Raw genomic sequence first — 15,064 nt, 5'->3', positions numbered from 1 at the left:
TCCTTTCCAAATCTGTGATTCTGTAAACACCCCACAGTCGTATTCTCAAACTCTGCTTCCAACTCCACCCCCCAGGTTTCTCTCCTCCTCCAGACTTCTCAAGACAGCAAAAGAGCTGATGTATAGATGTAATTAGGGATAATAAAGCATGTAACTTTTTTATTAAAAAAAAAAGTGTCCCCGGATTCATTGAAATAAATCTGGTAACCATATGTTAGTAAGCCACAAAAAACCTAGGAAAATTAATAGCAATATTATTATTTATATAGAACTACAATATACATGGGACTTCATATGCGAACAATGAACTTCAAAGAGCTTGCAGCTTAAGTTTTCACAGATGTGGAGGCAAGGGGACAAAGTCCTCAAGAGGCAGCAGTGTCTCAAGGGCCATCCGAACTTTGTCCTTTCACTGAGAATGGTCCTGGTTGCCAGGTGGGTACTTGTAATGTGGAATGGTAGCTTCCAGTGAACATACAGATCTGGGACTGCTCTGCTTCTGACAGCAAGCTAGTGCCAAAGTACTGGCGAAGTTGAACCACAAGTTAGGCTACTATATAATACTCATTTATAATTCATTCTATTTTTTTAAATAAAAAATTATATATCTCTAGTCATAAAAAATATCAGAGTAGATTGCAATAGTTATACATAAAAGCATTCGATAAAAAATCACTTAACTATTATAGAAAAATCTATTTTTAATTGCCTGAATAAGCCTGTCGGAATATAAAGGTTTTCAGTAGACATCTGTTAAAAGTGTGGCCATTGACAGATGCAATCTCCCGCCATTTTGTAACTTGAATGAACATGGAAAAGCCTTATCACAACATGTTTAAACAAAAGGTTTTTGTTAATTGAACACTTCTGATAACTATGGCAGCAAGCAAACAACTATGAATGATACTGAACTATTTAGACACGCAACCATCATTAACATTCATATCATGCACCGAAGGTTTTCTTCATCTTCTTAATGCTAAATTACTACCCACATTTTAGTATATGATAAGTTGTGACAAAGAAAACCTGACAACTCAAGGCCACCCATCATAATTCAGAACATTCTTCTATCCGACTTGAAATTTTGCACACCCTCTCCCTCAGAATCAAAATGTTGAAGCCTGAAAAATGTGCAATACTGTACAACCATTTCAGCTAAAGATATTATTTAACCTACCTTGTCTTTCTGTCTTGCATTCATGAGTTAACAATGCTACCACCATACTATAAATACTGAAAATTATGTAAAGTATGACTAAACAAACAGAATAGCAGCTAATGCTGTGCTTACCTGTGTAACTAGTGGCTCCAACAGTCTCTCCACAGTAAGGGTCCTGATTTCCAAACTTTTGGGATCCCATTTTAATATGATAGGTGAAGTTGCAGAAGTCATGCTCCCTAGAGCAAGAAAACAATAAATCAGTCAATTATGATTATAAACCTGTGTACATAGTTGCATATCACTAAGAACTTAAATCAAGACTCAAACTCGAAAGGGGTTACATTTACTAATTATGTATAGGAATAACAACAACAACAACAACAACAGAGATGGTTTAAATTCCCCATAAGAGTTATTTCTGATTTGAATCAGTAAGACAACATTTCTACAAATGTGTTGCTAAGGTCTTTTTAGCCAAAGATTCTTTTTAAAAATAAAATAAAAAATCCTGTAAGACACTGAGAAGATGCTACCTCCTAGTTTCCTAAAAGTCTGATGACAATGATAGCAACTTAAATTATTGTTGACTTAGGGCTGGTTCCAGTGAATACGAACTCATTTTCCATTCCATAGCTATAATTAACAAACTTTTTGTGAAAAAATACATCAAAAATTTACATTTAAGGAAACCTTTTTGAAGTTGATGTGTAGCATAGTAAATATGTGTTGAATAAAAAAAATTTAGTAATTTCAACTGCTCTTTCAGTTTACAATACAGTGATGCCCCGCAAGACGAATGCCTTGCAAGACGGAAAACTCGCTAGACGAAAGGGTTTTCCGTTTTTTGAGCTGCTTCACAAGACGAATTTCCCTATGGGCTTGCTTCGCAAGACGAAAAACGAAAACGTCTTGCAAGTTTGTTTCCTTTTTCTTAACACCGTTAATACAGTTGCAACTTGACTTCGAGGAGCAACTCATAGAACGTGGAGTGGTAGCCTTTTTTGAGGTTTTTGAAGACTTTGGTATTTTTGAAGCTTTTCCAAAACTTCTTTTAAACTTTTAAAACTTTTGGGGGGGTTTTTTGGATTTTGGGTTGGGGTGTTTGGAATTCAAGGACTTGGTGTTGGGGAGGGGTTTGCAAGAATCTGGAAGCTTGTGTTTTTTTCTGCATTTTTATGATTTTCTGTGACCATTGGGCCACTCTGCTGTTTTTTAAAAAAAATTCTGGATTTGAATTTCTGTGTGGTGGGTGGCTGGGGGAACAGTTGAGGAGGGGGTTCTTCAGCAAGAAGCAAAGAGTGGAAGAGGAACCTTATTCAAGTTGTCCCCCAGAGTCTTAGAAAATGTACTGTACACTTTGTTGATTTATAAATGTTTTTCTGTCATGTTTAGAAACTTAATTTATTGTTCCTTCAATTTTTGAAATGCTCTTTACAGTATGTGTGACTTTAAAGAGCACTTAATAAACTCTTGTTGTACCAAATTTGACTTTGTTTGGACCTTTTTTGACCATAGGAACGCATTAATTGAATTTCAATGCATTCCTATGGGATTTCGTGCTTCGCAAGACGAAAAATTCGCTAGACGAAAAAACTCGCGGAACGAATTAATTTCGTCTTGCAAGGCACCACTGTATATTCTACTATCTTTCTTTGGGTCATCTTTGCAGCCATTCTGATTACTGTACTTTGTTGGAGTCTTGAGTGGCTGTATCCAAATCTAGCCTAGAGCCCAGAGGGTGTCCAAATAGAAGAAGGAATCTGGTGCTAAGTATGTATCCAGCTGAATGTCAAGTCCCTATACAAAGTTTAACCAGTCCAGAAGCATCATGCTATTGAATATGCTTGTTTCTATCTGTGTATGAAGAAGATTCAGCATAGAAGATCTATGGCAACTTCATCAGGCTAGGTCTCCTATCTAGGCCACAAAGTTCATAGTTTAATATCCAGAGTCCCTTGGCAAGCCTTTTTACATAGGCCACTTTTTCCATTTGTATCAGTGAGGATAATAGACATAGTCAGAAGTATGTAGCTTAGTTTTACCATTAAATTCATGACTTAAGTACAATTTGACCCATCTAGACCACACTGGTTCAGATAAACCCATCCAAAGAAAAGGTCCTGTTCAGATGTTTAACAACAATCCATGATTTGTTATTATGAAAATAAGTCTACATAAGTGCCACGGTTTGATACTCAGGTTTTCTAACTATCCACTTTTAAAAGCAAGCACAGTTCCCTGAATTAAGACATTATGGGAAACTGCAGTTAGTTCAAAAATAGATCATAGAATTTCAGGGTTGGAGGGGACCACAAGGGTCATCTAGTCCAACTCCTTGCAATGCAGGAATCTTTTGCCCAATGTGGGGGTCGAACCCATGAGCCTGCGATTAAGAGTCTCAAGCTCTACCAACAGAGCTGTAGGCTGGGTGCTTTTGACCTTCTACTCATATACACAGAAGAGGAGGGGAGGGGAGGAGAGGAGAGCAAGACAAAGGCTTATGCAGGTTCATTTTTGTAACAACAATCATGGTTTCTTATGTCTGAACAGACGTATCCTGTAAACCACTTTGTGATCCTCAGATGAAGGGTGGTATATAAATTTAATAAATAATAACAATAAAGGTAGAAGGACCCCTGACCGTTAGGTCCAGTCGTGGATGACTCTGGGGTTGTGGCGCTCATCTCGCTTTACTGGCCAAGGGAGCCAGCGTTTGTCCGCAGACAGCTTCCAGGTCATGTGGCCAGTATGACTAAGCCGCTTCTGGAGAACCAGAGCAGCGCACAGAAACGCCATTTACCTTCCCACCTATTTATCTACTTGCACTGTGTGTTTTCGAATTGCTAGGTTGGTAGGAGCAGGGACCAAGCAATGGAAGCTCACCCTGTCGCAGGGATTCAAACTGCCGACCTTCCAATCAGCAAGCCCTAGGCTCTGTGGTTTAACCCACAGTGCCACTCGCGTCCCATAAATAATAATAATAGATAGGACCAAAAAAATTCTGCCAGTTCTCTGCAGTCTTTTACCTAGCACAAAATCCTTTCTAAGTACTATAAAATGCTACATAGCTACCTCATATAAAGGATAATAAATATTAGGAAACAACTTTGCATACCCTAGGGGTGTGCTGTCTAACCTAAAGACAAACAGCTAAAGAGGTTAATCAATTTGTATTCAACCAAATAATGAATCCTATTATGGATATCACAATGATGTATGGAAACAGATACAACTAGAACTCAGTTACAAATAGGAAGGAGATTGGGGGGGCAGAGAGAAAGATGGGGAAAGAAGGAAACAAAAATATATGGGGGGGATTGTGGGATTGTTGAAGAGACAAGCAGAGGTAACAGAAATGAAGGTAGAAATTTAGAGAAAAGAAAGGCAGCAAGCATCAAGAAACATATCAAGAAAACACACATTGCTTGTAAGCACCTCTCATTATTCACTGACAAGCAGTGCAACCCCCCCAAGAGATGACAGAGGGGGCCCAAGCTGTCTTTTAGCCACAGAAAAAAATTGGTGCAACTCAGGCAGATAGTTCCAATGGATGTTTTGCACCACTAAACTTCATGGTTTTGACATACTTTTGTTACATACTTTAAAGGTTTATAACCTTTCAAATGATTTCTATACAGTGGTACCTCGGGTTAAGAACTTAATTCGTTCTGGAGGTCTGTTCTTAACCTGAAACTGTTCTTAACCTGAGGTACCACTTTAGCTAATGGGGCCTCCTCCTGCTGCTGGAGCACGATTTCTGTTCTCATCCTGAAGCAAAGTTCTTAACCCAAGGTACTATTTCTGGGTTAGCAGAGTCTGTAACCTGAAGCGTATGTAACCTGAAGCGTCTGTAACCTGAGGTACCACTGTAATGTTAATAGAAGAACAGAAATAACACTGACCTGCAGACTTACTTTGGTGCAGGCACATGCCAAGAAACAAGTGACTGCCACACTTTAGGTTTAAATAATAAACCCACATGACACACATACATGGGGGCGGGGGTGGGATCACTGGCAACCAAGGACCAGTTTTGGTCAACCTGAAAACAGACGGACTTAACAATAGTGTTTTTCAGATATTACCATAAAGGTTATGTAGAAAATAGATAATTTGAGATTGCACAAGAGATAAAACCTAGCAACATAATCACAGTTTAGGAATAAAATAAAAAAGGGCAAGTGTGCAAAGCCGCAGTACACTAGCCCTGGGCAGGAATGACGTCTACAAATGGCATATGTGTCACACATAACTCACACTGACTTTGCTAGCATTTTACTTCTACAGCTTGGACTACAAACTATTCTTAAATATAAAAATTATTAAATCAATGCCTGTGCAGTCATAGTTAAGATTTGTACTGTAGTTGTCTTTTTTCCACAAAGGGGGGGGGGACCTCTAAACTACAGATTAAGCATATGGACTTGAAACATTTGCCCTGAAAAAAAGGAAATCCAGGATTTCTTGTTTTCCATCAAGAATGATTCGTACAACATGGTGGAGGAAGCAATGCTTACCAGTCTTGCTTGGGCTAGGCAGCCCAAAACACACTGAAAACTGCTTACATATGTATGCATGCATGTCATATGTTTTCAGTAGGAAAAACTAGTGAGAGACTGCAACAGTCATGTTAGCTAGCTGCATCAGGTGTCCTAAAATATATAACAAAGGCCTTTGCCTGTAGAGAAAACAAACAAAATACACACACACAAACGCACACACACACACACATATTGGACTGTATAATCAATGTATTAAGATATGTAAAATAGATGGATAGATAAATAAATAAATAAATAAATAAATAAATAAATAGGGGGAAACTTAATATTGGGAAATCTGGCAAGAGATGGAAAAGGAACTTGAGTACTGCAATTGTGCATTTACTTACCACAAAGGGGGGGAATATTATATCCCTGATTTTCTAATAGCTTATTCTACATTTAGTCATTTTCATAATACTGTTCAACCAACTGAACTAGTTTACAATCCAGAGGACAACACTTTTGAATAAATGCCTAAAGCTTTCTCCCTAGTGGCGTCAGAAAAGTACTCAAATGCTTTTGAAGAAATCGCCTGTGAAGTTCTTCATGCAATCCATTTGATATAGAAGGGGTCTATTACACTTCTCCAAATGCGCTCTCCATAATCCCTGAGAGTAAAAGGAATGCATATCACCACCAGCAATATTGGCTCTGCACAGTTCAAGCATAGCTAGCAGAATGGATTCCAATAGAAGATTGAATTTCCTCCAGTAATTACAGTATCAGGCCCCATTAACTTGAATTTGGCCACTGCCTCTCATTCAGAAAGGCATCTAATCTTCATTCAAATGCAGAAAATGGGGTAGATCCACCTTACCTTCCTCTGATGGACTCTATCCCAGTGCTAATATAGTCACTGTCACTGTAAAGAATTTATAACCCCAATACAATATTTAACTGAGCAGCTCCAGGATGAAGTAATAAATTTTTAGTTTTGTGAATTAACAGAATAATATATGTGATGAACACAGGGAAAAGAAAATCATGAAAAGATTCATTACTTTTACAACAATTGCCCTCGTCCCACAAATGATCTTGAACCCTCAATATTTCCAGGTACAGTACAGACAATTATGATGACATACATGACCTAAGGAGCAAACCATGTTGGTTAAATAAATAAAATGCTTTGAAGCATCTGAAGAAGTATCTGGTATCTGGTATCTGGTATCTGAAGAAGTGTGCATGCACACGAAAGCTTATACCCAGAACAAACTTAGTTGGTCTCTAAGGTGCTACTTGACATCATCATCATCATCATTGTTGTTGTTGTTATTATTATTATTATTATTATTATTATTATTATTATTATTATTATTATTTTGGACAGCGGTAGACCAACATGGCTACCTACCTGAAGATGGGAAATACTGTTATCGAAGGGAAGAGCTAATGGCAAGTATGAGCCCTAGAGGAAAAGGGAGCAATGCCTCATCTGATTCTCTCAGAGGACTTTGGAGTTCAAAACATGAAATCAAGAATGCATGGGGTGTGTTACCCACCTCTGTTAGATCATGCAAAACAATTCTGGACAGTCATTACTACTAAATTGAAAAAAATAATCTCCTTTGACTGCAGCTAACCTTCCCATTTAGATTGCAATTAATCCTTTAATTTCCTCAAAGAACAAGATAACTTGACATTAATTAGAATTTTACAAAATTTATGAGTAAACAGGTACTCATGATTTAATGAACACTTCGCTGCATAGGCAGCCATGCTATTGATGAGAAAGCAGCAAACAAATATCTTAAACAGAAACAGCCTTCTTTCTTTTAAACCAGTGTTCAGAATGGTGGAGTCAGACTGAGAAAACCTACACAGTGGTACCTCTGGTTACGTACTTAATTCATTCCGGAGGTCCATTCTTAACCTGAAGCCATTCTTTACACTTTAGCTAATGGGGCCTCCCGCTTCCGCCGCACCGCCGCCATGCAATTTATGTTCTCATCCTGAAGTAAAGTTCTTAACCCAAGGTAGTACTTCCGGGTTAGCGGAGTCTGTAACCCGAAGTGTTTGTAACCTGAGGTGCTTGTAACCCAAGGTACCACTGTATTCAATTTTTTCCTCATCAGTTAGCTTCTTAGGTAACGTTGGACCAGTCACTGACTCTCAGTCTAACTTATTTCAGAGGGTTGTTGTGAGAATAAAATGGGATAAACTAATGAATGTCCTTCACTCCCTGAAAGAAATGTAGAAGTGAAAATATGATCCAATCACAATGGGGGCACTCAACTGATGCAGAAATGTCTTAATGGACTGGCTGCTTAATGTGAAAACATTTTTAAAAGCTACCTTCCCCAATTTTTCCATGATAGTTGAGTCTTTCATATCTCCCTCACTACCACCCTTGAACCAAAAAACAACAACAAAAACAAAAAACAACCCAGTCCTATTAAAGAGATTCCAAGATCAAAACCTAATCCCTGTGAATGGTCACCAGGAGTGTTTTCTATTATTAGAAGGCAATGATAACCAGATTAATAGTATATAGGAGAAGTGGGAAACAGTGACAGATGAAAAAACAAAATGGGACTCAGGTCTATCAGAGGATCTACATTCACAGGTTAGAAAACAAATGCACAGCATTTGGCCTGAATTTCTAACAATTTAGCAAATCCTATCATCAGTTGTAGCTTCCGCTTTTCTATATTGCACATGCATGTTAACTCTTCTGCTTAGGTGAATGTTGTCCTAGGCATGTTGCCCCACACTGGACACTACCTCTCCACTGTATACTGTTAGCAGTGAAATTTTTGAGGATCTCACTCTTTCAAACTCTGTTTACAAGAGAACCAGTGTTTTCAGTCGATTTTTCATATCGATCTTGTCAAGAGGCCTGCAAAAGTAAAATCCGAAGGTGTCCAAATATCTCAAGAGTAATAATGAACCTATGCTATTAAGAGTTGTGAGTGGCCTGGAAGTGGATGCACTGAGGTTTGTTCTTTTTTGCCTCACAGGCAGGTAGGATAGAGGGGAAAACCTGTCTCACTCTAATAATACTGTTCCTTTGCCACTGAGCTTCTAAAAAAAATAAAAATGGGTTGTATTCAACAGCTTCACTCAGACCCATTGAAATGAATTGACCAAATTAGTCATGTTCATAAATTTCAATGGGACTACTTTGAGTAAAACTTAGTTGAATACACACCACATTCCCACTTTCAAAATTAAGTGTGGACTTAATTCCCTATCTCTAACTTTGGCCATAAATCACAGTCCATGTTTTTGGAGAGGGTAGGGAGACAGAGAAGACCAGAGTGTCACTAGCATTTTGAAATTGCTGCAGCTAGAAACCAGAGCGCTTGCTGTGGGGAGCAGACATTGAATGCTAATGGTTAACATTCAACCAAAAAACCTAGAGCCATTCACTTAATGTCTTTAAAGTGGCCATGGGGAGACAATCGCTGTCACTGCACAGTTGGTCTACTAAGCTTGGTAGGAGGAACTGGCAGGAGAGAATGAGGAAGTTTACTGCTACTTTCCTGCAATTCCTGTTTTATGGAGCAAATTGAGGGCTTAATTTCACAGTGCAATAATTATCTATAAACCAATTTACAACCCAGGCGATAACAAACTCCACAAGCTGAAGGTCATACCCTTCTTAAATGGGACCTAGGCCAGCACAACTTTTTAAGGATCAGAGGTTTGGCAATGACAGGGAATTAGAGTCATGTCAATAATCTCTGTCCCAGTGCTAGGAAAGAATGTAGAGTATAAGGATGAACTTGCACTTTGCCAAGACCTCTGGCCCTTTTGGCAAAATATTCAGCAAACTGGCTTGCCAAATGGCAAGCACAGTAAACCAAAACAGAAACTGTCATTGGTTGTAGCTTCTTGCCTATTCTACATAAGCCTCTTGGACGTAACATTTTAAAAACTGAGCTGATCTGGTTCAGCTCTCTTAACTCTCTGCCACCTGCAAGGCTAGTGCAGAGGACTATTGGAAGCCAATTCAGAAGATTAGACTGTCAGACTGTAAAGCAACCATTTCGTGTCAAAACTGGCAGATTCCGAGTTGTGAATGACAGCAAAAAATGTTAATGGTATAAAGTCAGCTTGCTTAGGCAAATGTTTCCCAGATTTAATTAGTGCTTGACTATATAGACTCCCACTGTGACTACAAGCTTCAAACAATGTTCTGCAAATTCTAAAACTTCTGGAGGAGACATATGCATGTTAACAGAACCATCAAAGACATTATGATATAGAGTAAAAGCAGCTTTCTTATAGTGCAGGCCAAAAACTTTGCTTCTAAAAAACTAAACAGAGATTTAAAAAAAACCAAAAAAACCTGACCAGAACAGATGAGTTTTACTGAAAATATGCAGAGAGCAAACAGCCATACCAGGCAAGATATTCTTGAGACTTAAACCCTGTTACACCAACAAAAAATATTCTAAATAAGTTGTTGCCCCTCCTTAGTTACACAAAGGAGTTGAAAAAGCAAATTTACACCAACAGTGAGCTGCTATTGCTGAAACGTTTCACACTCTGTTTACAACTAAATCAGCCTTGCATTACAGTGTTTTATCATTCCCACATATTATTTACCCCAGTGTAGATGCCAGAAATGTCAACATAGCAACTCTTCCTCTTTTTCATAGGAACTGAACTTCAGATTGATTTTGGTGTCCTTGTACATTTACTGCACTCATAATTTCAGGCTACAACAATCACTGCTACAAGCCAAGGCTATGCAACATTGTGCCAAAACACATCCAAGGTGATGAAGGTCTGCTAGCCCAAAAGTCCCTAAGAATCTGAACTTTTGCATTCCCAGTTACCTTTGTGACAGCCAAGCTTATGTATGTGGAGTTTTGTAAACATACCCATATATGAATTAAGAGTTCTGTGAAGTGCTGGAATACAGTCTGCTGTGTAGTTCTCTTGCCTGGGGCGATCTCAATATTTCATTTTCATATCTGAGCTTTTCAATTCAATACTGCAGTCTAGTTTTGCATTTTGTTAAAGTTCAATGAAATTAACAAAAGCAAAGCAAATATTCCCTTCTTCTGTCAGTCAAGGCAGTCTAGCCCTATTACAAGAACCTATGGGTTACTGTTCAGTTCCTTGCCATCTTGTCATTTCCCTGTGTATCATCTGATAAGACACTTGATCACTGCACTTGACTTTCACATCTGTAAACTACTGTAAATATTGAACTACCATGTCCAATGTGATATTACAAAGATAACTGCCTTACAAGGGAGACATGTGTAGAAAAGAATGAGAAGGAGATAAAAGTACCTGAATTTAAAAGCTTACTAAATTGACACCCCGCACCCACCCCCCGCTCCTCAAAAAAGCTGCTTGTTTTTGTTCCCAGCATTAAGGTCCAGAGTTCTCAGGGCAATCTTTATGGTGAGAAAGAGAAGCTTGGAGGGCCACATTTCATCCTCAGACCTGAAGTTCCCTACCCTGAGGTTACCATCCTGGTTATTTTCTGCATATCTTAACTGGCAACCATACTACAAAGGTACTCCTTCACTAAATAAGTTTCCATGTACTGTAAGTGCCAAGGAGGAAATAGTGTTTGCTGCAGTGGTTTCACATAGAAATTGACACATTAATTACCCCAAGCTTCCCCCCCCCCGCCTCCCCCTGCTCCAAATCCAATTGAATAAGGATCAGCCAACTTGCACAGAGGCCTCACTCCATTCTATACATTTGAAATTCTTCTCCTCCCTTCGTTTCCTCGGCCTCCAATTCCTTGCACGTATCCCAAAAACCTGCAACAATTATTTCCATAGCAACAGTTAAAGCAGAGCTATACTCTGTAGTTCATGTATCTTCACATTATGTTCTTTAATCCATTCTTTAACTTGCTTATAGTAGATTTCCATTCTGTGCTGGTTTGCAAGTTCTAACTAACATAAAAGCCTAGGAGAATACTACTATTTCCCGAAAGATAGAAGCATTCTTTGGCATCAAGCATTATTTTGAAAACTGACCTGAAAACCTTATGTGGGAACAAATCAGCACATGCTCAGACACACTGTCCTCTCAAAACAGTATGGAAGTACAAGGAAAAATGTCCCAACTATTACATCATTGTGAAAGTCCTGGCACCAAGCCCAGGCTTAATTTAAATCCTAGACACATGCTTTTGCAGGAAGAATCAGCCAACATTATTAAATGCACAGGCCCACTGTATGTATCTGATGAAATATACTTCGGCATGGACCATCATGGCACAGATGCTACAGGCAGTAGGGGTTTGCTGGAGCAGGAACAGGATGACCTATAGATGTAGGTATGATATAGTCAGGACTGCACTCAGCAGACAAAATGCAGAAGCCTCCAAAGCATAGAGCATATGTACAGTGTGAGCGCCATGTGTAGCACAGCACACATAAGTCATTTTTTAAAAAAATATTAAGACTAATGTCACACTTGTCCAAAAAAAAGTTGGCCACTGATACTCTATGGCCTGAGATTTCACAGCCAAAAGTCAGAACAATATGTTAGTTTCCAAGGAAGCAGACCACTCAACTGCACACTACCAAACTACTCTTCAGGAATTTATTATTTATTTTTAGGAGTATTAATTTGGAGTATTAATAAGAAGCTAGCAATTTTTTTTCCCTGCAAGTAAATTGCATTAAATGCACAGAAACTAATTTTCAGTTTCCCCCCTCATATTTTGTTTTCTGCTTGTTATTCACATGGCATAATAAAGGCAGCATTACTTCATTCCAGTAATGCTGTCTAGACTGTAACAATGTTCTTTGAAATAAGTAAACAAATAGTTGCTAAGCTCTCGGCTTCAAGCGCTATGGAAAATGTGCTGACCGCAATAAATACGGGACAAGTTTAGTATAATGAGGGTCCAGTTGGCAGAATTTGCAGGACAACAGCAGCAGATTTCACTACAGTGAGGCTAATCCTATAGTCACAGCCAAATTAATACAGGCAGATGAACAGATCAGCAATACACATATCACTGGCAAACAGAAATTACAGGGCACACAAAAATTGAGATTAAAGCCATTACAGGTTTATGCACTAATAGATAGATTTTTTTCCCTACCAAAGAAAAATAAGCAAAGAAACATTAAGAACTCTGAATATCTACACCTATGCCAGGGGTGGAGACTTTGGTAATCTTTGGTAATATGGCACCCTGACAAAGGCCAAATATTGGCACCCCCAAATGAATCTTCTCAATTATATATCTTCTTGATTTTGCATCCCTTCCGCTCGGTGCCCAGTGCAGGGGAACTGCTCACAAACATAAGAGCAAAACAACTAGACAACAGAAAATCTCCCACAAATATACAATCCATAAACCACAAACAAATAAATGCCAAGTGAAACAATCAGGGAACCATCACAGAAATAATCAGCTAGTCTTACCCCACGCCCCAGGAGTCCTAAATGCATTTGTTTTCATGTACACAGAAACACGCACATCCAGCCAGTCAACACGAGGTTTAGAATGATCTCCGAGACAACTCCTGTTGAGGCTGGTTGCCAGACACTGCACTTTTCTGGGAGCCAGTAGGCAGTTCAGATGAATGCTGCTTGTTCTGCTCTAATGATGATGCTTCTGCAAATGTTGCAAGATTTGAAAACCCTTAACAATGATAATATGAGCAAATGAGTTATGCCTTCTTGTGATCAGATGAGGCATTTGGAGCTGCAGCTGGACCCGATCATGCTTTCTGAGGAGCAAGGAGAGGCTATATTTCGGCCAAGAACTAGCCCAGAAGAGTAAAAACTGAAAGTGCTTGCAAGGCTCTCAGAAAATCGTAGCAAAAATCATTTTCTTAGGAAACAGAAACTTATCATTTTGATTGGTTTGAAGGTTGACAGAAAGGCATGAAGGTTTTCCATATAGGTTGCTAGAGAGACTGGTTTTATTTGTCTAGCTATAGATATCTGCAACTACTTCAAAAAGCAGAAGACAGATATTGAGCCCCAGATACTGCAGATACTTCATCAGGCACTGTACAGGCAGGGCATGAAAACATCCCAACTGAAGAGATTGAGGCAGCTACCAGTACTGCACAACTTGAACAGGAAAAGCTGGACCTATCAGATGTGTTAGTTTCAGCTGCTTACACAATCCTGGAACCCAACAGAAAGCTATGACTCTAAGAACACTGTCATGCATGGTTTACTAAATAATCTCATTGGTTAGCAGACTCTGCTGTTTTGAAATGACCTGTATTTTGCTTTTGCATTTTATCTCTGCTCAGGTTAAAGATACAGCTACATTCCCCTTTGTAACATTAGCTCAATGTTCCAAATGGCTAAAAACAAGATTAAGTACTAGATCACAAAATGTAGGAGTAGATAAAACAAAGATTAAGTTAATCCCTGATTTTAGCTTTCTGAGCAACAATTCCATCCTAGACACAAACACTCTTGTCTTATTAGAAAGAAACCAGAAAATGATTTTAATTACTTAGGGTTGCCATATTTCGAGAAGTGAAAATCCGGAGTTGTTGAGTTTTTTTAAAGGAAATTCACCAAAATGGGTTGCCACACATCCAGATTTCCACCCGGACATTGTTTACAATGGCTGAATCCCAGCAATATCCGGGAAATTCCAGGCGTATGGCAACCCTAAATTACTTACCTTCTGTTTTGTTTTATAGAAAAAAGCAAATTAATACCAAGAGGGACTTACGCAACCCAAGAATGTAAAACATTCTTTTAAAGATCTATATGTTGTATACCTTTCATTAAGTCATTCCAAGAAGTATTGACAATTTCATATTCATCTATTCCCAGACAATTAATGCAAACGAACAGAAAACCCATACTTGCACAAGCCCTTTTGAGTGGACACTCAAAAGTTCTGACAACATTCAACAGATACAAGGAAAGCTCACAGAAACACACAATAAATCTCTGCACTAAAGCATAAAATAACTAGACAAAGCCTAACTGGCCTCACAAAAGTTAGTGTGTATAATCCAGTGAGCAAGAACTACTCAACTATTTTACATACAGTGGTGCCTCGCAAGACGAAATTAATTCATTCCGCGAGTTTTTTCGTCTAGCAAATTTTTCGTCTTGCGAAGCACAGTGTCGGAAAAGTTTTGGAAAAGCTTCAAAAATCACCAAAAACCTCAAAAAAGGCTACCACACCGCATTCTATGAGTTGCTCCTCGAAGTCAAGTCGCAACTGTATTAACGGTGTTAAGAAAAAGGAAACAAACTTGCAAGACGTTTTCGTCTTGCAAAGCAAGCCCATAGGTAAATTCGTCTTGCGAAGCAGCTCAAAAACCGCAAACCCTTTCATCTAGCAAGTTTTTCATCTTGCGAGGCATTTGTCTTGCGGGGCACCACTGTATCAAGGGAGGGAGAAGGAAGTACAGTAACCAAGTTATGAAAAAGGAGA

The 15,064-nt window shown here is 38.8% G+C and overlaps 1 protein-coding gene across 1 annotated transcript in view; it reads right to left on the bottom strand.

The window, feature by feature from the left end:
- The window catches only part of LOC310686575 (catenin alpha-2-like), a gene marked incomplete at its 3' end in the record, with an annotated part of 113,971 nt that overhangs the window by 55,377 nt on the left and 43,530 nt on the right, over positions 1-15,064 (bottom strand). The window contains exon 2 of the mRNA XM_083460408.1: positions 1,295-1,401. Coding sequence (XP_083316534.1) covers positions 1,295-1,396 — 102 coding nt within the window. The 5' untranslated portion in view covers positions 1,397-1,401. The remainder of the gene's footprint in view (positions 1-1,294; positions 1,402-15,064) is intronic.

The sequence above is a fragment of the Podarcis liolepis genome (genome assembly GCF_965112155.1).
Source record: "Podarcis liolepis genome assembly, chromosome: 9".
NCBI lineage: Eukaryota > Metazoa > Chordata > Lepidosauria > Squamata > Lacertidae > Podarcis > Podarcis liolepis.
The sequence above is the reverse complement of the archived record's forward strand: the minus strand, read 5'-3'. Positions and strand labels throughout refer to the sequence as shown.